The 22,238-nt window shown below is 41.7% G+C and overlaps 1 protein-coding gene across 1 annotated transcript in view; it reads left to right on the top strand.

The window, feature by feature from the left end:
• HECW1 (HECT, C2 and WW domain containing E3 ubiquitin protein ligase 1) overlaps positions 1–21,873 on the top strand; it is a 401,044-nt gene extending 379,171 nt beyond the window's left edge. Inside the window, exons 27-32 of the mRNA XM_042914353.1 lie at positions 2,825–2,923; positions 3,466–3,595; positions 8,534–8,680; positions 10,039–10,153; positions 12,147–12,345; positions 21,349–21,873. Coding sequence (XP_042770287.1) covers positions 2,825–2,923; positions 3,466–3,595; positions 8,534–8,680; positions 10,039–10,153; positions 12,147–12,345; positions 21,349–21,460 — 802 coding nt within the window. The 3' untranslated portion in view covers positions 21,461–21,873. The remainder of the gene's footprint in view (positions 1–2,824; positions 2,924–3,465; positions 3,596–8,533; positions 8,681–10,038; positions 10,154–12,146; positions 12,346–21,348) is intronic.
• The last annotated feature ends 365 nt before the right edge of the window (positions 21,874–22,238 follow it).

Below are 22,238 nucleotides of genomic sequence, written 5' to 3'. Positions count from 1 at the left end.
TGACCCGCCCCCATTCATGCTCTGTCTCTCTATGTCTCAAAAATAAATAAACGTCAAATAAAAAAATTTAAATAAAAAAAAAAATAAAATAAGACAATGATATCATTTAAAGAGTGCAGTTTTCCAGAAGAGGAAATGGAAATCAGGTAGTTAAGTCCTTGCACGAGGTCACATACCAGGCATATTGTAAAGGGTGGTGGTAACCAGCATCCTTCTGTGTTTTTACTGTTAAATAGTGTGCTGAGATAGATGTTCCTCATTATGGTAGGGAAGGATTCTTCTCGTCCTGGTTACTACAAAGATTTTTTTCCTCAGAGATTGATGGCAGATACTAACAACTAACTTTTCAGCTTCTAACAACAACCAAAAATGCCATATGACTTTTGTCTTTTGACATCATAATTTATTCTAATAATAGAATACCTAATATTAAACTGTCCTCAGTTTCCTAAAATCAAATATCTTTAATCACTTTGCATTGTTCTGGGAATGGATTGGTAGGTTCTGGTGTTTTATTTATGATTTTTTTAATGTATGAGTGAGATGTCTTTAGTTTTCTTTCTTTTGCTCTTTTCCAGATTCCATTTATGGTGATGTAACTCATAATGATGAACTGAGTTTTCTATACTTTTATGATTTCTGAACTATTTATATAGCAAGGGAGTTTTCTATCTGTGGAGGGTTTGAAAGACTATGTCTTTAAATACATGGGTATATATATCCATTCCCAGCATCAATTTTGTACAAGTCCTTTTTCCTTATAATTTTCTAGTTCACACTGTAGTTATTGGTCTATTTAAGTTTTCTACTTCTTCTTGAATAGATTTGAATAATTTTATATTTTGTTAGAAAATTCACAATTCATTGAAATATTCCATTTTTTCAACATTGAGTTGAAACTTGGATTTTTGTGTAATATTTTTATCTACTCCATATCTGTGGGTACTTAGTCCCTGCTGAGATTACAATATTTCTTTAGTAGGCCCTTTGGGGCCACCTCCAAATGAGGAGGGTACTTAGCCAGGCACCTGTATTGATCTTTGCTGTCTTTCTGCTTTGGGTGGCCTTGGTCATCTCCATCTGGATGGTCACCAACCCCATCATCATGCTAGAATTATCAGCTGTAATGCTTAGAGTACAGTTAGAATGGGTAAGCCTATATTGGAGTAGAAGTAAACAGGATTGTGGTAACCATGTTTGGGACTGATTGGGCAGGGCAGGAGAGAGCACTGAGGGATGAAGCACTGGTGGGGCACCCTGGCCGCAAGGACTCAAGGACTCTAAGATGTCTAATTATCCTATGAACTTCTCCATCCACGGTGCAGCCCATAACGCCTTCACTGAGCTTCCCTTTGCCTCTAGTCTCTTTGGAGTCAATAATATTTCTATGTTAATATTCCCATGTTGTTTCCTGCAAATACAATTGACCACCTGAAATATGCCAATTTGTTTTTTTTTCTTTGTTTTTTGGGTTTTTAAAAAAAAAACTTTTTTAATGTTTTTATTTTTGAGAGAGAGAAAGAGAGACAAAGTGTGAGCAGGGAAGGGGAAAGATAGAGAAAGAAACACAATTAGAAGCAGGCTCCAGGCTCTGAGCTGTCAGCGCAGAGCCCGATGTGGGCCTCGAACTCAGGAGCTGTGAGATCATCATCTGAGCCAAAGTTCGTCCCTTAACCAACTAAGTCACCCAGGAGCCCCAGGACTATTGCCAATTTGAAGTGTTGTTTATAATTATGCTTATTCTATGGGATCAAATGATCTATTAATTTAAACAATTTTTATAGTAAAGAATAGGAAATCTTCTGAGCCTGAAAAGAACCTCATGAAAGGTAGTAAAGATGGGTTAATTGGAAATTCCAACTAAGACCATCTGAAAAATCACAATTAAGTTCACACTTAGGTGAAAAATCTACTTGGATGGAAAGAGACCAGGGAGACCCCTGTTATATGGACATAGGAGCCAGAGATGGCCAAGGCCCACACAGTGAGGAAACCAGGGTGTTAGACCAAGCAGATAAGAATCTGGTTGCGGAGCAGGGCCACAATGGGACCAAGGGAGCCTCAGCACTCAGCCAAGCAGGTTATTAGCAAAACTTCCAGGATATTAGAAAAAAATCCCAGGATTTGCCCCAACAAGGATTTAAATTGGTAAAGGCCCTTACAGCTGGAGGTAGCTAGATCTACAGGACCAATTCTTCCAGCAGAGACCTGTTCTTTGTTTGCATGTGGCTGGCAGTATTTAATAGCAATGTCCGCTCAGCTTATTGCTTATCACAATGTGATTCAATGTAACTCTTCCCACTGACTGTAAGCACAACTGCCATATGGGACTCATACTCAAATTCTCCACCTCTTGGCAGGTATCAGGTGCACATTTGACCTTCAGGTGGTATCTCTGGAATATCTGAACAGATAAGGATGGACGGTCCAAAAAAATTTTCTGTGTCTTGGGTTCAGGTCCTCCTCAGGTTCAATGTGGACTGTTTATCTAGGTTCCAGACTTCCCCTTTACAGTGCATTTCTTCTCTTGGGTCCTTATACCATCAGTTCTGAGGAGAGAATTCCAGCCTAATGACTCTATTCTTGTACCTGGGGGAAAGGAGGGTTCCTTTAGCACATACCAAGCACATAGGCATTGTTTATGGTAAAGAGTAAGAAGGAGAAGGAGAATGGGTACCTCCCTTGTGTCATTAATTGGCAAATTCCTTAAACAACTTACAATGAGTATTATCAAGAAATACATCAAACACAAATACAAATTGAAATTTTTAACAGTGTAAATTTCTACCTGGCCTTAAATTGCTCTGCCTTGTCTGTGTTCCAGGTTCAGGTTTAGTGGTCGGATCCTAGGCCTGGCTTTGATCCATCAGTACCTTCTTGATGCCTTCTTCACAAGGCCCTTCTATAAGGCACTCCTGAGACTGTAAGTGTATTGCAGGCCATGGTCCGCAGCCCTGCCTATGGGACAACAGTCGCTGACCTCCCTGGCACCACTGACCCTTTGTCCCTGTTTTGCCCTAACCATTCCTGTTTGTTCACTTTCCTGAATGCTTAGATATCACATAAACCTTTTAGTACAATAAAAAGGCATTTGGAGTTTTTATGTAAGCATAGGAGTAGACAATTGTAACATCATATAAAGGATATGAATCAGTTTGTATAAATAATTACAGTAACATTACAAACTTTGCATTACACTACTAAGTAGAATTGATCTAAAACTTAGTTGTTTTTAAATGTTTTAAAACTTTTATCCAATTGCCATCAAGAGTTCCTGAGTCAGTAACTATCCCATGTTTATTACTGTCATTCGCAAAAACAAAAAAAAGCATCGAATGAATGGAAAGATTCATCAATGTATTCAAAAGTATCAAGTTGTTAGACTCAGTGTATATTGTTTTAGCCAGGGCTGGGCAGCCGTTTGTTTAACAATCTGTTTACCTTTCACCCTTGGGATGCATCCAGGCCCTGTGATTTAAGTGATCTGGAATATCTGGATGAGGAATTTCACCAGAGTTTGCAATGGATGAAGGACAACAACATCACAGATATCCTAGACCTCACTTTCACTGTTAACGAAGAAGTTTTTGGACAGGTTTGTGAGATGTGGTGCTTGGAAAAGACCATTTGTTTTTTTATTGTGGAAGATTCACATAACACAAAATTTACCACCTTAACCATTTTTATGTCTGCAGTTCAAACTTGTGAAGTATATTCACACTGCTGTATAATCTCTAGTACTTGTTCATTTGGCAAAACTGAAGCTATAGCCATTAAGCAATTATTCCTCATTTTTCCTTCTCCCCAATCCCTTGAAACCACCATTCTACTTTCTCTTACCATGGATTTGGCTGCTCTAGATACCTCACATAAGTGGAGTCATAGAGTATATGTCTTCGTGTGACTGGCTTATTTCACTTAATACAATGTCCTCCAGGTTTATCCACATTACAGCATGTGACAGGATTTCCTTACTTTTTAGGGCCGGATAATATTCTGCTATATGTATATACCGTATTTTATTTACCCATTTATCTGTTGATGGACCCTTGGGTTGCTTCCACATTTTGGCCATTGTAAATAATGCTGCTGTGAACATAGGTATACATTTACCTGTTCAAGTTCTTGCTTTCAATTCTTTTGGATAGATACTGACGAGTGGGATTGCTGGATCGTAAAGTAATGGGATTTTTTTTTTTTTAATCTAGAAAACAAAGAATCTCATCCATTTAAAATACAATTCTTTGAGGACTACTTCCTTGTCTTCTTTCTTTTCCTTGTTATGACATGGATCTGCTTTAGAGAGTTTTTTGAAAATCAAATGTGATAATGGATCAGAAAACATTTTTTGAAGTGTGAAATACACTTGTAAGGTATTTCTGTTATCTGCGCAACGACAAAAATACTTTTTTTTATCACTAGCATCTAGATGTTTGCTCCTCCAAACTGCACGTATCTCAATACTATTAATAAGATAAAGCTTTGCATTTTTATTCCCACCAGTATATATACCTTTGAATCTTCTGGGTTACAGTTTTTCAGGTTAACCATAGCCTGAGTCACTTACAAGAGATTTCAAAAGCCTCTGACACATGATAATTTGAAATGGGTTGTTGTGAGAATTGAGTTGATAGGCTGTATAAGTATCTTGATGAATGTGCACAGTGTGCTGAGTCTGTGTGAGAGGTACCCACTGACCCCTGCAGCACCATACCATAATCATAAATTTTGGACAGGTCAGCATTCTGTTGAATTTCCTTTGTGTAAAGGACACTCAGGTATTCTGAATAATACCCTCTTCCATATTTGAGAAAAAAATTATTTCTCCTTATAACTATAAAGGGTACACGTAAATATGTTCAAGAATATATGATTCATTGGGCACCTGGTTGGCTCAGTCAGTGGAGTATGCAACACTGGATCTCAGGGTTGTAAATCCAAGCATCACTTTGGGTGTAGAGATTACTTAAAAAATAAAATCTTAAAAAAAAAAAAAGAATATACGATTCACATGACTGTCCTACCTTGTGCTAGATGAAAGTATAAAATACACTGTTCCCTGTGTGTGACTTCTTTTAGTTCATTCTTTATATCTGTCCTGTAGTAGAAGGTAATCATTTAGAAAGTTTTATTAAGACAAATGGGTAGTCATCTTAAAGTTTAAATTACACTCCTAACCTAACTCATTACACCAAAATTAATTCCACCTGGATCAGAAAGCTAACTGTTAAAAATAAATAAATAAAAAGACGAAAATGCCAAGATTTTTATTTTTAATCTTCCAGTAAGGAATGCTCCTGTAGATATGACCCAACTTTCAAAGTCATAAAAGCAGAGATTGACATAGCAAACTAAAATTATTGTTTTAATTCTATGTGGCCACGATACAACATAAGCAAAGTAAACATGGCATAATATCGAATACGCTGTAATGTATTACACAGACAAAAGCCTATTCTTTCAACATTGGAAGAGATCCCACAGATCAATAAGAAATGACCAACAACACAATAGAAAATTAGCAAAAAATAAATGGTTCCCAGAAACGGAAATATGAGGAACTACTCGATCTCATTCACAAGTTGTAAAAATGTAGGGGCGCCTGGGTGGCTCAGTCGGCTGGGCGGCCGACTTCGGCTCAGGTCAAGATCTCGCGTTCCTTGAGTTCGAGCCCCGCGTCGGGCTCTGTGCTGACAGCTCAGAGCCTGGAGCCTGTTTCGGATTCTGTGTCTCCCTCTCTCTGACCCTCCCCCATTCATGCTCTGTCTCTCTCTGTCTCAAAAATAAGTAAACGTTAAAAAAAAAAAATGTAAATTAAAGCATAGCGAAATGCCATTTTCTCTTATGAGATTATCTTGAGTCAGAAAGTTTAACAGTATTCTGTTTTGGAGATGGTGTAGAGAACAGACACGCTGTATGGGAGTGTAGATAGAAGTTTGGTTCACTCTCTATGAAGGGCACCTTTGGGATAGCTACCCTCATTCTAAATGGACCTACCCACACCCCCACCAGGTGTTGTATGTAAGTGGTGAATCACTGAATTCTACACTTGAAACTAATATTACACTGTATGTTAACTAACTGGAATTTAAAAAAAATTTTTTTTACATTTATTTATTTTTTGAGAGACATAGACAGAGCACAAGTTGGGGAGGGGCAGAGAGAGAAGGAGACACAGAATCCGAAGCAGGCTCCAGGCTCCCAGCTGTCAGCTCAGAGCCCAATGCAGGCTCAAACTCACAAACCATGAGATTATGACCTGAGCCAAAATCGGACTCTTAACCGACTGAGCCACCCAGGTGCCCCTAACTAACTGGAATTTAAATAAAAATTAAAATAATTAAACTAAGAAAAATAAGAAAATAAATGCACCTGCCCTTGACTCAGCACCCATGTCTAGAAATTTGTCCTGCTAATATATTTATTCACACCTAATTCAAATGAGTAATGTATCAAGATCTTCACTGCAGCATTGTTGATACTTGAAAAAGATCTGAAACAATATAAATGTCCAGCAATGGAGCATTGGTTAAATAAATTATGATACATCCACACAACAGAATAGTGAGCTAGTGGGATGTGTGGTTAAAAAATGCAAGACATCCCAGCCCATCAACTTACATGTAAATCATAAACAATAAATAGGGTATTATAACAAAAATAGAATAAGTCAATTCTAAATTGGTATAAAACAATTCTTACATTTTTAAGTGAAAAGTATGGTGATGAACAGTGTATATAATATGCTACTATTTGTGAACAAAAAGAGATGATATATACATATTCTCTGATAAATACATAGAATCTTCCTGGAAGAGAAGTAAGGGCAATTTTTCTCCAGGTAGGGAGATTGTATGGCTGGGAGATGAAATGAGAAAGAAGCTTGCTTTTCATTTATGGCCTTTTATGCCACTTGAATGTTATTCCATGGATGCATATTACCTACTTAAAAAAATGAGGTAAACCACAAATAACTGAATATATAAAATTAGAAGGAAAAAATAATATCTAAAAAATAAAGAGCCATCCTTCACAGGTATGTGGCATAGGAACAACTCAGAAAAGTTTAAGATGTTCCCAAAGAGGATGTGCCATAGGTCTAGAATAACTCATATCTCTGTAAATGGGTGTCTCGTTCCTCTTCAAATGAGGTCACTAAGAACTATGACTTGGGTTTTAGGAAACCGAGTTATAGCCCTTCTTTTGGCAAGTTATGAGACACTGCAGAGCAGACAGATAGATGCAGGTGAAAGACATGATGGGCGTTTCCTGGGTGTGTTAGTTAGGATTAGAGTCAGCTGCCAGAGAAGAAACCCAAAATGACCCAGCTGAAACTAAACAGTTTATTCTTCCCTCACAGAAAAGTGTAGAGGCAGGCAACCCAAGGCTGCAACACCTACCAAGGGCATTTGCACTTATGGCCCAGATGCTAATAGTTCCCGAACCATCATGTTCCTGCCTGAGGCATCAGGACAAAGGAGCAACAACCCCTCCCTTTCAGGGGGTTCCTGAAAGTGCCATACAACATTCCCGCTTACAGAGTATTGGCCAGAATTTAGTTACAGGGCACACCCAGCTGCAAGTGAGGTTAGGAAATAAAGTCTTTTACTGGGCAGCTAAAAATCAGAGGTTCCAAGGAATGTGGAGAATTAGTGGCAACTAGGATGTTATAATCGGCCAGTATTTTGTGATTAGCACTAATCACCTAAGTGCTGGAGAGAAAAATAACTGTCAGCCTTTTGTGGACTATTCAGGTAGCTGTGTCAATGAGTGCAAATATACATATCTATGTTTATTAAGCCAATGACTAAGTAGAGGTATGCCTTACATGTCTTATAGCTTTGAGACATGAGGTGAGCCCCTTAAGTGAATTTAAGATGACCCCCTCCAAACACCAAAGCTTTCTGATAAAAAAAAAAAAATGTCTAATATGTTACCCACCCTCTTGCCTTTCAAAAGACAGAACACAGATCGTAACTTTTCTCAGTGACTCGTTTGTCCTAACAAACAAGTGTCACCACGTTAAGTGGCATTGTCATTCTGTTTCCTTTCTCAGTCTGTCATTCTTCAGCCACTATTACACTGGGATGTAAAAACCATCTTCTCATTATCTGCTATTTTTCTGCCAATGATCTGCTTCGGGTGGGGAGGCTGGTGGCTGTTGAGAATTTGATCTAATTGGGATTTGGGGAAATTGAATGTGTGATTATGGTATAAGGACATTCTGGTCCATCTGTTCCCCTGGGACAACCAGGAGCACTTTTCTTTTATTTCCATTATGCCTCTTGAGTTAAAGAAACATGTTTCCTCTTTATAAAACAAAAACTGCAGTAAGGTGCATCAGTATCATCTTAGAACACGCAGAGCTTTTTTTAGTAGCTTCCAGGAAAGGAACAAGAACTAAGGAGGCAATAATGCAGAAGCCACGTTGAAGAGGACTTTTTGTAAATAGTTCATCCTCCTAGAATTGATGTGAGTCACTGCACGATCCACTGAGTTGACAAGCATCACAGTCTCTCTGTTTCCCCACAAGGTAACGGAAAGGGAGTTGAAATCTGGAGGAGCCAACACGCAGGTGACGGAGAAGAACAAGAAGGAGTACATCGAGAGGATGGTGAAGTGGCGGGTGGAGCGCGGTGTGGTGCAGCAGACCGAGGCCCTGGTGCGGGGCTTCTATGAGGTGAGGAGGGTGGCTTGTGGGGAAAACGGAGAAGAAGAACCAAGGCGGGCAAAGGGCTCAGCTCCCGTCACCAGAGGGCAAAGAGGACACCCTTGGGGTGGATGAAGAAGGTGTCAGAGTTCTCTGGGAAACCAAACTCTTACGGTAGGTGAAAAATGCTCTCACAAAGATATTGTTGTGGCCCCAGTGTGCCAGATAGGAAAGCTTTTGTTATCTCCTGTCAAGAGCTGTGCGTGTGTGTTTCCTTTCATTCAGCGAAATAAAAATAAGTGAAGCGAAGGCATTCGGGGGGATTGTCCACTCTTGGTAGATTTCTCTTTTGTTGTAGTGTCACTCGGTGCCACGTAATCCATACTGAGGTGGTAAATCAAGAGGACAGGGACAGCTTCCAGCTTCCTATGCTCCAAACGTCGACACCCTTAAACTTTTGCAATTAAGAAACAAGACACTGTAAATGTTTTCTCAAGGCTTGAGTCTTGGAAAGTTTTCTTTCCCTGCCGTGATGGACAACAACATGGCTCACTGGCTTGTCCATCTCTACTTTGATTAGAGGAGGTACCGACTGACCTCAGGTGTTCAGTTGTGTGTGACACATTTGGCAATAAGGTATAAAGTCAGAGCTTAGCGCCCTCACAAAGGAGGTCTTCCCTCTTTAGAGGGAGGAAGGAAGAGAGGGGAGAAAGGAAGGAAAATACACTTGTTTTAATATAGAATGCCCATTCCTAGGAAACAAGTCATAGTTTTATGTGGAAGAGAGGATACCTTTTAAGTGAAGTGATAATACTAACATCAAGTCACTACACAGTGTTTGGATTTTTGCCTTTAAAATGCAAGGATACTTGGAACTTAAATGTGACTAGAGAAAGTCAAGTCAGGTTTGCCCATAACGTCATTCTGAGACAGAGGGAGTGAAAACCCTGGGACCTTTTTTGAGTTCACAGCTCGTGAATGGGTTGTGTTTCAAATGTGTAAGTCACGATTTTGAACTTAAACATGATAGTACATTTTTTAAAAAGTTGTAGGGGAGCCTGGGTGGCTCAGTCGGTTAAGCAACCGACTTTGGCTCACGTCACGATCTCTGTGTGTGGGTTTAAGCCCCACATCAGGCTCTATGCTGACAGCTGGGAGCCTGGAGCCTGCTTCAGATTCTGTGTCTCCCTCTCGCTCTCTGCCCCTCCTCCACTCTCTCTCTGTCTCTCTGTCTCTCTCAAAAATAAATAAATGTTAAAAAAAATTGTTTTAAAGAGAAAATAAAAGTTGTAAATGATGATCAGTTTCCCAGCTTAACCCACAGAAGTAATAATAAGTGAACAAAACCTTTCAGTGTGGTTGTACCTGAAGCCTAATCTGTATTTCAGGTAGTAGACTCGAGGCTTGTCTCTGTGTTCGACGCCAGGGAGCTGGAGCTGGTGATAGCGGGCACGGCGGAAATCGACCTGAATGACTGGCGGAATAACACAGAGTACCGGGGAGGTGAGACGGCGGGGCCCAGCACAGACACAGTGTTATATTGAAGTGAAACATGTTTCCATATAAATATATTAATATTTATTTATATAATAATATATTCAATATAAAACATGTTATATTGAAGTGAAATTGACAGATCGTAACATTAACCATTTTAAAGTGAACAGTGCGGTGGTATTTGGTACATTCACAATGTTGTGCAACCATCACCTCTCGCTGGTTCCAAAACATTGCCCTCACCCCGAAAGGAAACCCCGGACTCATTCGGCAGTTGCTTCCCATATCTGAGAGCCGTCACTCTGCGTTCTGTCTCTGTAGATTTACCTATTCTGGATATTTCATACAGAGTCATACAGTCTGTGGTCTTTGGGATCTGGTTTCTTTCATTAGACATTCTCTTTCAAGGTGTGTTTCGCTGCTTCATTCCTTTTTGTGGTTGAATGATATTCCTTTTATATTTATATTCCATGTATAGTTATAAATATAAGATAAAATGCCATGTTATAGCTATATATATGATATATATTTCAGAACTTCTTAAAGAGTGAATAAAATTTGGCCTTAATTTGATTTGGCCTTCAACGCAGAGTAGGTTCTCCTAACAAGCCTTCCAGTGACTTCCATCCTGAATGTTCCTTCAGGTGATCCCCATTACTGTAATCTCTGGCCTAACTGCATGTAGTTGCATGACCGAGATGGCCACCCAGAGACCAGCTCCTGAGCTAGGTTACATGCTGGCAAGGAAGCGTCTCTGCTCCAGCTGGAACTGGAATCCTCTTCCCCTCCGTCTCAGTTCGCCGCAACCTGGTTCTGTTGTCTCTCCAAACCCTAAACTTCTCCTAACTCTTGGCCTTCACGCTGCCAAACTAGTCTTCTTGAGACATTTTCACCAAGCCATTTCCTTATCCACAAAACAAACTCCGTATTACTTTTGAAAGTGTTTTGTTTTTAAGGCTCAAAACCATTTCTTTGTGTAAAATATGACAGAGAAACCTCAGTTGGAGCCATAGACAGAAAGCTGGGCCCGCCATCCCAGCCTCCCTCGTCTCCCCAGTGTACTCAGCCATGAGAAGCCTGTGTGGGACCGCTGGGCACTTCTTGGCATGGCAGGGGAAAACCAAGGAGTCGAGTCCCAGTGTCTCTGCCTGGCTACTACAGCCCTCTATGGCCCTCAGCCAGTTTCCCTCAGACCCCTCTCTGCACTAGTCAGCTTGCAATTCCCTGCATATTTCTTCCTCATTCTTGTTCTCCGTTTCTCCTGTTCTCCACTCCCACAAAGCCTTCCTGCGCTCAGCGTACACCTCACTTCTCTCTTTCTACCCCTGCTGACATACATCTCTCCCATCTTGGAGTGCCTGTTGCATTTGCAGGGGTGGTGAATCATTTACCTGAATCAGGTGACCCAAGCTTGCTCTCCCAACTGTACAGTGACAGCGGCTCAATACCTCTTCCATGGGCCCAAATGGCCTGAGAGCAGCTGTTCCGGAAGCACTAATCACTAATGGCCACTGGAGATTCCAGCATCTTCTGTTCTCTACGCTTGTTGTTTACCTTCCGTCCTTCTTAAGTCCTAGACTGTCCCACGGTATGCAGTTACCAAGAGCTAAGACCTCAGAACAGAGAAAATACAGTGAAATATGTTCATAGAGGGTTTTGTCTCTTAGGGTCCCAAGGATCTCTAGCCACTCCTTGTCTCATTTATATGAGGCAGGAAAATGACTAGTGTGGTCCCAATTGTTTACATAGAAAGCAGACATCTCTGAGGACACCCCTCAGAGCATAAAATCTTTTAATAAAATGGCTACTTTCTAAATCTGCTTTTGTTATAAAATTTGACCTAGCTACACAGATGGTCTTAGACTTGTGTGAAGGCCGTCAGAGAAATCGGCAGGCCAGCAGCAGCTAGTCGGTCCCCATTGCACCTGCTGCGTGTTTCGCCTCTCTCCCTTCCTCCTCCTCTCTGCACATCCTCCCTTCCTCCTTCTGCCCCATTCAGGTTATCATGACGGGCATCTTGTGATCCGCTGGTTCTGGGCCGCCGTGGAGCGCTTCAATAATGAGCAGAGACTGAGATTACTTCAGTTCGTCACGGGAACGTCAAGCGTGCCCTATGAAGGCTTCGCAGCCCTTCGAGGAAGCAATGGGCTTCGGCGTTTCTGCATAGAGAAGTGGGGGAAGATTACGTCTCTCCCCAGGTACGGGCTCCTGCCAGCCTTCAGGAAACCCACCAAGTATACTTTGTTATTAAGTTTGGATGATGATCCTTTAGGATAGAATTCCCCACCACCTACAGTTTGTTACGAGTTACTGATGAAAGGTGCCAATGAAGAGTCTCTGGGATGTGAATTTAGACCGTATTCTTAGTTATTTTTGGACTATTGATGGTGTTTGGGCAATAATGTCATGGTCCGTGTGTGAGTTGTGGGAAGCTTTCCAATCTGTACATAGCCGTTTAATTTAAGGAGGAAGGTCTCACCTGGGGAGGGTGGGAGGAGAGGCTGGAAGCCCAAAATAACCCTTCCAACGCCATATCTGTACTCCTCCAGCATGTCACTTGATACTCTGTAGGATAGTTATGCATGTACGTGGCACATTTTTCCTACTATGTTTTCCTAATGTTTATTTATTCTTGAGAGAGAGAGACAGAGAAACAGAGAGCAAGTGGGGGAGGACAGAGAGAGAGAGACATGGAATCAGAAGCAGGCTGCAGGCTCCAAGCTGTCAGCACAGAGCTCAGCATGGGGCTCAAACCCACGAACCGCAAGATCATGACCTGAGCTGAAGTCAGACACTTAACCAAGCGAGCCACCCAGGTGCCCCTATCCTACTGTGTTTTAAACCATGTGAGGACAAGACTATATGTATCTCAGGCCTCTAGAGAGACTTCTATATAGCAAGCTGTCAAGGAGATTATTGTGGGATAAATGCAAAAAAGGAGACACTAAAGATCCCGGCAGTTTAACTGATGAATTTCCTACACTGTGAGTTTTAATCCCTACACTTCCTGGGTCCTTCATAATCCACTCTGGGCAGCCTTTTCCTGCCCTGAAATAAAGAGCACTAAAGACATGCTTCTGTATAGGTACTACAGTAATAAATCCTACTCAACAACAAAAGAAAAGATTGATCCATATTACTTTCTTCTATGATACTTTCTAATTATAAAAGGAGATTCACATTTCATTCAGCTCCATTTCCACATGACTTCCCAGATACCATTGCTAAATCCCGATGGAAGGATTTACTGAACTATGATTTGCATCCAGATCTCCCACACCTTCTAATGTCCTGAAGACAAGTCACCTGATGCCAGTGAGCATCAGGAGGCCCAGGAAACAGAGCTCATGCCCAGCTGGTTAATAACAGCCAAAAAGCCTTGGCACAATTTTCAGCCCTGGCTTCACCCACTTGCTCAGCAGCCCCTCAGGGCTCATTTGCATGGTTCTGCTGATGGCTGAACCTACTGAATTAAATCTGGCAAGAAAATAATGCTAAAAAGGCAAGATTCCCATTTGTCTAGTTTAATGATAGATTTGAAAGACAAGGTTATTTGGAAACACTCTGTTCTTATTTTGGAGAATGTGTTGAGTCACCATTTGATGATAGCCTCCGCCCCGAGGAGGGACTAAGATACAACCACCTACCTTCCCAGAGGAAGGTAGTCTTATAGTCTAGGAAAGAGGGCAGCCCAGTAGTAATAACTTACAACACAAGGTGGAATCCAAGGGGCACTGAGAAGGGAAGATAAAAACAAGGTGCTATGAGGATGTAGAACACAGACCTAATAATCCCAGCTGAGCTGGTAGGAGGGGATGCCACAAAGAAGCTGGTATTTAGGTGAGCATTGAGGGCCAAGGAATGGGTGGAGGGGAACTCTAGGCTGAAGCAGCAGCTTGAGCAAGGCCTGGGGGTGGGAGGTGGCCAGCATGTGTTCAGGAAGGAGTGCTGGGCCAGCATGGAGGACAGAATGTCCTAAGTGATACTCACAAGGAATAAGGTTGAGAGAGATAGTTTGGTGAATCACAGAGAGAAGCCCCTGCTGAGGAGTCTCAGTTTTGTTCTTTAGGAAATGGAAATAGGAATTGCTTTTGTCATTTGGGGATCACAGATTGAGTCTAATTACGTATTTGCTTTGAGTAGCTTTGAATTGTGCATTAATTCTATTCACCTACACAAACAGCTTATGAGGTGGATGTTGGGCTTATCGTCAGGCTCTTCACATCGGGGCCAAGGCATCCCTAAAAAGTCTGCTGTTCCACAAACCCCAGAGAGGATTCTTTGGGGAGGCAGGGACTTCACCCTGGACCAGGAGGACCCCAAGAAGCAAAGGCTGAGATGCTCCTGGGAGGACGGTGAAAATAACCCCCTGGATAGTAACCCCTAACTAGTCTTCCTTGTGCATTTTCTGAAGATCCAAGAACCTAAAAAGTGTCACCAATGTGTGAAGAGAAAGAAGTAACTTCTGACTTCTAAGAATGGTAGTTTGGAAAGACCTGGCCAGGTGACGTGGCAGGTGGCAGGAGGCCCTGAGGTGGGCGGGAGCAACATCTACAATGAGTTGGGGCGGGGAAGGGCCCAGAGGCTGGCAGGAGAGTCAAGCAGACACAGGATGACCCAGGACTTCCCAGAGAATGTGAGCTCAATGCACACTGCCCACACTGGGAGGAGAGGTGGTCTGGAGCTGCTTTGTCTGCAGATCTCCCCTCTACAGACAACTGGATGCCCAGATGAGAATGCCAAATACTGACGCAACCAAACCTGAATCATAGCCCAGCTAAATAAAACCTTTACATCAATCCAAGCCCTTGCCTCCCCAAAACTATAGGAGGGTTAGGAAAGAGGACTTTGAGAATAATGGTTTCTAGGATGTAATTTTACAGTGCCTGATAAACTTCGGTGTAAGACAGGTGGGACAGTGACTAAGGTTGAGGTCAAGGAGCTAGCATGTTAGGGCATTGAACAGGTCATCCATGTGGACTCAGAAGCTACACAGTCTGTTGAGAATGTATTGAGAATGGGAAGGATTTAAGCAAAGTGATAGAGATTTTAATAAATGTAATTATAGCTGGAAGGTCAGAAGGTATGGAAGGTATATCTAGAGCACTGATTTGCAAACTTTTTAATCACAGGCCACAGAAAGAAATACCTTTTACATAACGTCACAACCCAGTACATGTGTATCTACTTCTGTGTGTTTGTGTGTGTGTGTGTGTGTGTGTGTGTGTGTGTGCAGGTCTGTCTGTCTGAAATACAAGTTCCTCAAAACAACACTTTACCCTGGGGCACCTGAGTGGCTCAGTCGGTCAAGCGTCCGACTACGGCTCAGGTCATGATTTCATTGTTCATGAGTTCAAGCCCCACATCAGGTTCTGTGCTGACAGCTCAGAGCCTGAAGCCTGCTTCAGATTCTGTGTCTCCCTCTCTCTCTGCCTTCCTCTGCTCATTCTGTGTCTCTCCCTCTCTTTTAAAAGTATATAATAAACACTTAAAAAATTAAGAAAAAAAAACAATACTTTACCCTTATTACCTGCAGGTAGTACACTCTTCTAATCTATCCTATTTGATTGAAATAAAATGCCAAATAAAACCTGTAAATAGAAAAAAATCTAAGTGGCACAAGATTCAGAGAAATAGAATTTTTTAAACATTGTTTCCCTTTATTTTTATTTATTCATTTTAATTGAAGGATAGTTGCTACAAGATGTTATATTAGTTCCAAGTGTACAACATAGTGATTGGACAAGTCTGTTGGTTATGCTGTGCTCACCATGAGTGTCACTACCATCTGTCACTATACAATGCTATGACAGTGCCATTAACTATGTTCCCTGGGTTGTGCCTTTTATTCTTGTGACCTATTCATTCTGTGACTGGAACTCTGTACCTCCCACTCTCCTTCACCTATTTTGCCCAACCTCCCTCCCCACCCCACCCCCGGCAACCATCAGTTTGTTCTGTGTATTTATGAGTCTGTTTCTGCTTTTTGTTTGTTTGCTTTGTTTTGTTTTGAACATTACACATGTAAGTGAAGTCATTTGGTATTTCTCTTTCTCTGTCTGATCTGTTTCGCTTAGCATAATACCTTCAAGGTCCATCCGTGTTGTCACAAACGGCAAGATCTCATCCTTTGTTATAGCTGAGTAAAAGGAACAGAAACTTTTTATCAAAGACTCAAAAGTAATGATCTAGAATTGGTAGTGGAGAGTGAGCAAAGTGCTCATTCACATCAAAGAATGTGACAGGATGACCATTGACCATCTCTACTCATGGGGACTGAGACAGGATACTAAGACTTGTAGGCCACATCCAGAAAGGGAGAGTGGGAGAGTTTCCTTACTGTACAACAAGGACTGGGGAGGGAACAGAGGAGAGGCTCCAAAGAAAAGCGTGGAAGCTAGTCTGAATAGACACATCACAAGGCAGCATGGAGATGGAATAAAGGAGAGGAGGGGAACTTAAGGGTTTACATTTGGAGTGGGAACCAGGGATTCCAGAACTATGAGTCATGGGCAGATTGGCCTAAAAGTTGCAAACAGAATTCTAACAACATGCTCCACTGCAGATGTAAACTGAGCCCAAGCCCAGGTGGAGGGGAAGGCCTGGTTGAGGTAGATATTGACTTACTCTATAGGGATGGCTCTCAAGAGGGATGGGAGAGATGACTTTGCCCCCCAGGGGACATTTGGCAATGTCTGGAGACATTTTTGGTTGTTGGGGAGGGGCTAGTGGCATCTAGTGTAGAGGCTAAGGATGCTGCTAAACACCTGCGATGCACAAGACAGCCCCTCATAATGGAGAATTATCAAGTTTAAAATGTCAGTCGTGCCAAGGTGAAAAACCCTGCTCTGTAGGCTATAAGGCTACAAAGGAGGCTTGAGGGAGCAATTGGGAGTTTGAAAGGGAAACTGACAGCCACTGAGAAGCCATAGAGAAGGCAAGAGGAGAGAGATGTTCAAGAAGAAAAGATATCAAAGGCTTTTAAAAAACTTGAGGAGGTGTGGGCAGAGAATGGGCCTCTGGATTTGGGGACCAAGAGGTTCAAGTTGAAAAAGAATAGGTTTAGTAGTACTGAGAGTAAGAACCATCTGTTATTCTCTCTCTCTCTCTCTCTCTCTCTTTTTGAGATCATAAATGGGGGAGGGATAGCGAGAGGGGGACAGAGGATCCAAAGCTGACTCTGCGCTGAAAGGCTGACAGACTGACAGCAGCGAGCCTGATGCCGGACCTGAACTCATAAATCATGAGATCGTGACTTGAGCCAAAGTTGAACACTCAACCGACTGAACCACTCAGGCACCCCTGAGAGTAAGAACCATATGTACAGGGAGGCTATGGTTGGACAGTGGAAGAAAGTGACATGAAGGGGAGACAGGACTTCTAAAATTGGCCTCCCAACTAGCTGAACAACCAGCAGCAGAGAGCTGCTTTGTTTGCTTTTAGTAGTGTTGTTTGCTTTTGGCCAGCCTTAAAGTGGTCTCTTCTGGGGAGGAGCATGCTATCATTGGTTACCATTTTAATCAACAACTTGGAAAAAATCAAGGAGACACTGTAGATGTTACAAAGTATAAGGGCAAATAATACAGTGATTGGCACAATCTAAATCCTGAATTATCTCAAAATGCTGGAACCCTAGATTAACAACAACAGAGTGAAAATTGACCTGGCATGATTGAAAAGATTCATGTGGAGTTCCAAAGTATCAGTTGCACAAATGGGAGATCAGGGTGGGTGATTCATTTACCAGTGGTTTATATGAAAGAGGCTTTTGAGTACCCACAGGTGTGACACAGTTCCGGAAATTATAACTGCAGTTGTGGTTGCATTATTAAGAGAATCTTATGTTTAGATGATGATTCACATGGGAATGCAAGCTGGTGCAGCCACTCTGGAAAACAGTAGGGAGGTTCCTCAAAAAACTAAAAATAGAACTACCCTACGACCCAGCAATTACACTACTAGGCATTTATCCAAGGGATACAGGTGTGCTGTTTTGAAGGGACACATGCACCCCCATGTTTATAGCAGCACTATCAGCAATAGTCAAAGTATGGAAAGAGCCCAAATGTCCATCGATGGATGGATGAATGGATAAAGAAGATGTGTTATATATATACAATGGAGTATTACTTGGTAATCAAAAAGAATGAAATCTTGCCATTTGCAACTATGTGGATGGAACTGGAGGGTATTATGCTAAGTAAGATTAGTCAGTCAGAGAAAGACAAAAATCATAGGACTTCACTCATATGAGGACTTTAAGAGACAAAACAGATGAACATAAGGGAAGGGAAACAAAAATATAAAAACAGGGAGGGGGACAAAACAGAAGAGACTCATAAATATGGAGAACAAACTGAGGGTTGCTGGAGGGATTATGGGAGGGGGGATGGGCTAAATGGGCAAGGGGCACTAAGGAATATACTCCTGAAATCACTGTTGCACTATATGCTAACTAATTTGGATGTAAATTTAAAAAAATTAAAAAATTAAATTAAAAAAATAAAGAAAACTAAAAAAAAAAAAGAAAGGAAAAGTTAATAAATAAATAAATAAATAAATATTCACAGATTACAAAAGGCATTTATGTGCATTCTAACATTGGTCCTCACTACAACCCCCTGAGGTACACAAAGCATATATTATTGCCCTCATTTTACAAGTGAGAAAACTGAGACTTAGAAAGATTAACTGACTTTCCCAAGGTGATAAAGCTAGCAAGTGGCTAGGCTGTAATCAGAATAGACGTCTTCCAACCCCTGGTTTTGTGCTTTCTCTGCCACCTACTGCACACGGGAGCACTGGGCCCAGAGCCTAGGGAGGGAATGAGCAGGTGTTCTATGCTGTCAGAACCATGCCTGGAGAACTGCAAGCATTTAAGAATACTGAATCAAGGGCACCTGGGTGGCTCAGTCGGTTAAGCGTCTGACTTCACCTCAGATCATGATCTCATGGTTCGTGGGTTCGAGCCCCACATTGGGCTCTGCACTGAATGGCTCAGAGGCTGGAACCTGCTTCAGATTCTGTCTCACCCTTTCTCTCTGCCCCTCCCCTGCTCGTGCTCTGTCTCTCTCTCTCTCTCTGTCTCTCTCTCAAAAATAAATAAACATTAAAAAAAAGAAGAAGAATGCTGAATCAAACCATGATTTGATTGTGTTCATTCATTCTCAATTACAAACTACAGTCTACTTAAGAGAATCAACCAAAGCTGGTGATAAATGCAGTAAAACCAACTCGAAGAAACTGGGTAGCCATGCTAGGTCTTGAAGAGGTGCCATTTGCTAATGCTTTCAGATTATTCCCAGAAAGTATCTTCTACACAATTCATTTGGTTCCAGCTATTTTGCAAATATGGGATCTTTGACGTAACATTTCCACTCATGAGTGCCAGTTAAAATGGCCAGAGGAAGAAAACCAAGGCAATGATGGCTGCTCATACCTTGCTCCTAACTAGTTCAGCTAGTTTCAGAAGCATACTTGGGATTTTCCCACCCTACTTAACTTGGTTAGCCAGAAACCGGAGCATGTCTTTGTTTTAATCTTTCTAAACATAGAGAAGGGTCGCTGTAATTGTCATCCTACATTGAGTGCTCTTCCACTTTTACTCAAATGAGTTTAGGTAAGATATTTTAATTATTCTCTTGTGAGGTCAACAGAGGCCTGTTTGAATCTTCAATCATAATCTGAGACTCTGCTAATCTTGGTCTATTTTTATGCTTCTTCCCAGGTAAATCCTTAAGACCTAAGGCCAGATACACTCCTATCCTGTGCCCACCCTTGGAGCTTGTGGGGGCACAAGGAGTTCGGGGGTTAGTTTTCCAAGAACAGTGAGGGAGCTATGGCCAGGAGAAGGAGAAATGGATGCTGAGAGGCAAAAACATCAGCATCCTCCCACTATTCTTCCCGTGCAGGAGAACCCAACTTCCCTCTTCCCTCTTCCCTCTTCCCTCTTCCCACCTCCCCATCACCCAAATAATCTCTCTCATACCCTGAGCACTGCATCAGCCTGGTCAGGAACTCTGAAAACAAAGGTATAAACAATACACAACTTCCTTAAGGATCTTGTAATTAAAAGAAGAATTCAGTATCCCAAGTGAAATTCAAATGAAGGGGAATGGTCTCTTTGCTTAGAGTTTTGTTTAGTCTTATTGTGTATATGTTTGTTTTGTGATGTTTTATCTTCTCGTTTATTGTTATTTTAGTTTAGTTTAGTTTAGTTTATTTCGTTCCATTTTCATGTGCCCTTTTCTGTGCTGGTTGGCTTCTCAAGACACCATTGCAACACACCTTTTAGGAAGCAAAAGACATTAAATTGACCTTGAGCTGCACCCATCCACCTTTCTCCCTACTTTGGTATAGACCTTGGCCTCAACCAACAATTCCATAAAAACAAAGCACATCTGACAGGAAGAAATTAGTCAGGTTATTTGAAGTTCCACGAGGGGAAACTGTGTCCTGGGCCTCTCGGGCTCACCACTGAGCCCTATGTAGGTAATACGGGGTCTGGTCCTGGTCCGTGCATTAGTGCAAGGCAGGGAAAGCCATTCGTTATCTAGACCAGATACTGGTGTGCATGGGCCCATAGGATGAATGAAGGATATGACAAATAAGGCAGAACTCAGGGCACAGGGATGCTCCAGGCAACCAGGGAAGACTATTCCAAAAGCTCAGCTGTTCTTGGAAGTGACGCACTCTGATGTCAGGTTAGCTGTGTCCCCCTGAAACAGAAGAGTCACACTGTCTCCAGGGCACACCTGACTTGATAGAGCATTGGATCTCAGAATTTCAGGGCATCCGGTGGCATCTCTACATCAATACACATGGTTTACTGTGGCCCAGAAATCAGAGCTAGACAAGGAGACTTGGGAATATGATCCTGTAGTACTAATGATGTTTCTGCCTCCTTCACTGATCACATCCAATTCATATTTCAACTGCAGAATAAAACTGATATTGTCGATTGATGAGTGTGGTTTGCTTGTAAATGTTTCTAGTTATTCTACTCCCTCAACTAGTTTATTCATGCCTAGAAGGCCATCGTTCTTAGTTGCAATCTTATATGGTGGTCCAAAACCTGGTTGTGCTCATTTTTTATTCCCTTTTGCTTCATACCTTCAGATTGATCACAGATACATACAGATACATACAGACCAGTTGTACCTTGAAACAAACACCTTCACCAATCTTTTCTCCCCATTCAGGGCACACACATGCTTCAACCGACTGGATCTTCCACCTTATCCCTCATACTCCATGTTATATGAAAAGCTGCTAACAGCAGTAGAAGAAACCAGCACCTTTGGACTTGAATGAGGAAATGGAAACTCACCTGACATTTTCCTGGCAATCACATCACCCTTTCTGGGATCATCCCCTTGCCCTTTCCCTGAATCAACTCTCCTTTGATTTTGGTATTCCATGATTTTCATTTTCAAACCAAATCAGGATTAACAAAAGCTGTGCATGAAGAACTGCCTTCTTCTGAGATCCTACCTTCAGGCTTATCTCCTCTACTCTCAATGAACTGCTAGCCTGTATGCAATATTAAACAACAGCTGTCTCAAGGTCTGTGTGTATCTCCACATACCTCCATTACTAACAATGAAATATGAATGCAAGTTATGCTACACTTGACCAAATGGTAATAAAAGTTTACTTCCATTTATATAATTTTAGGGAAATTTGAGCATTAAGCATTCCGAGCTTTTTTATGCCCATGTCTTCTGAGCAGAGCCACCATTTTTTATAATTTCTAACGAGCAACTCCAGGTCTAGGAGTCAATCAACATTTTCTTTTGCTCCCACTCTACTTTTCCCTGTGCACACTATCCATCCAGAAACAGCAGTGACAAAGCTGCAGTTTTTATACATTCAACTCATGATTCATATGTGGCATCAGTCCCATTAGCTGGAACGAGCCTAGGCATATGGTGCAAATATTACACTTTCCAACAAAAAACAAAAGCAAGAAAAACGCCTCCTGCTGATGCAATGTGGTGCATCTCAATGGTTGTGGGGATTGTGGCTCAACCTGAGTTTAGAGAAGTCTAGGAGGGGTGCACCCCTCATGAGCACTTACCACACAAGAAGC

Source organism: Panthera leo, chromosome A2 (assembly GCF_018350215.1).
Source record: "Panthera leo isolate Ple1 chromosome A2, P.leo_Ple1_pat1.1, whole genome shotgun sequence".
In the NCBI taxonomy this organism is placed as follows: Eukaryota; Metazoa; Chordata; class Mammalia; order Carnivora; family Felidae; genus Panthera; species Panthera leo.
This window is presented reverse-complemented; position numbering and strand designations above follow the sequence as displayed.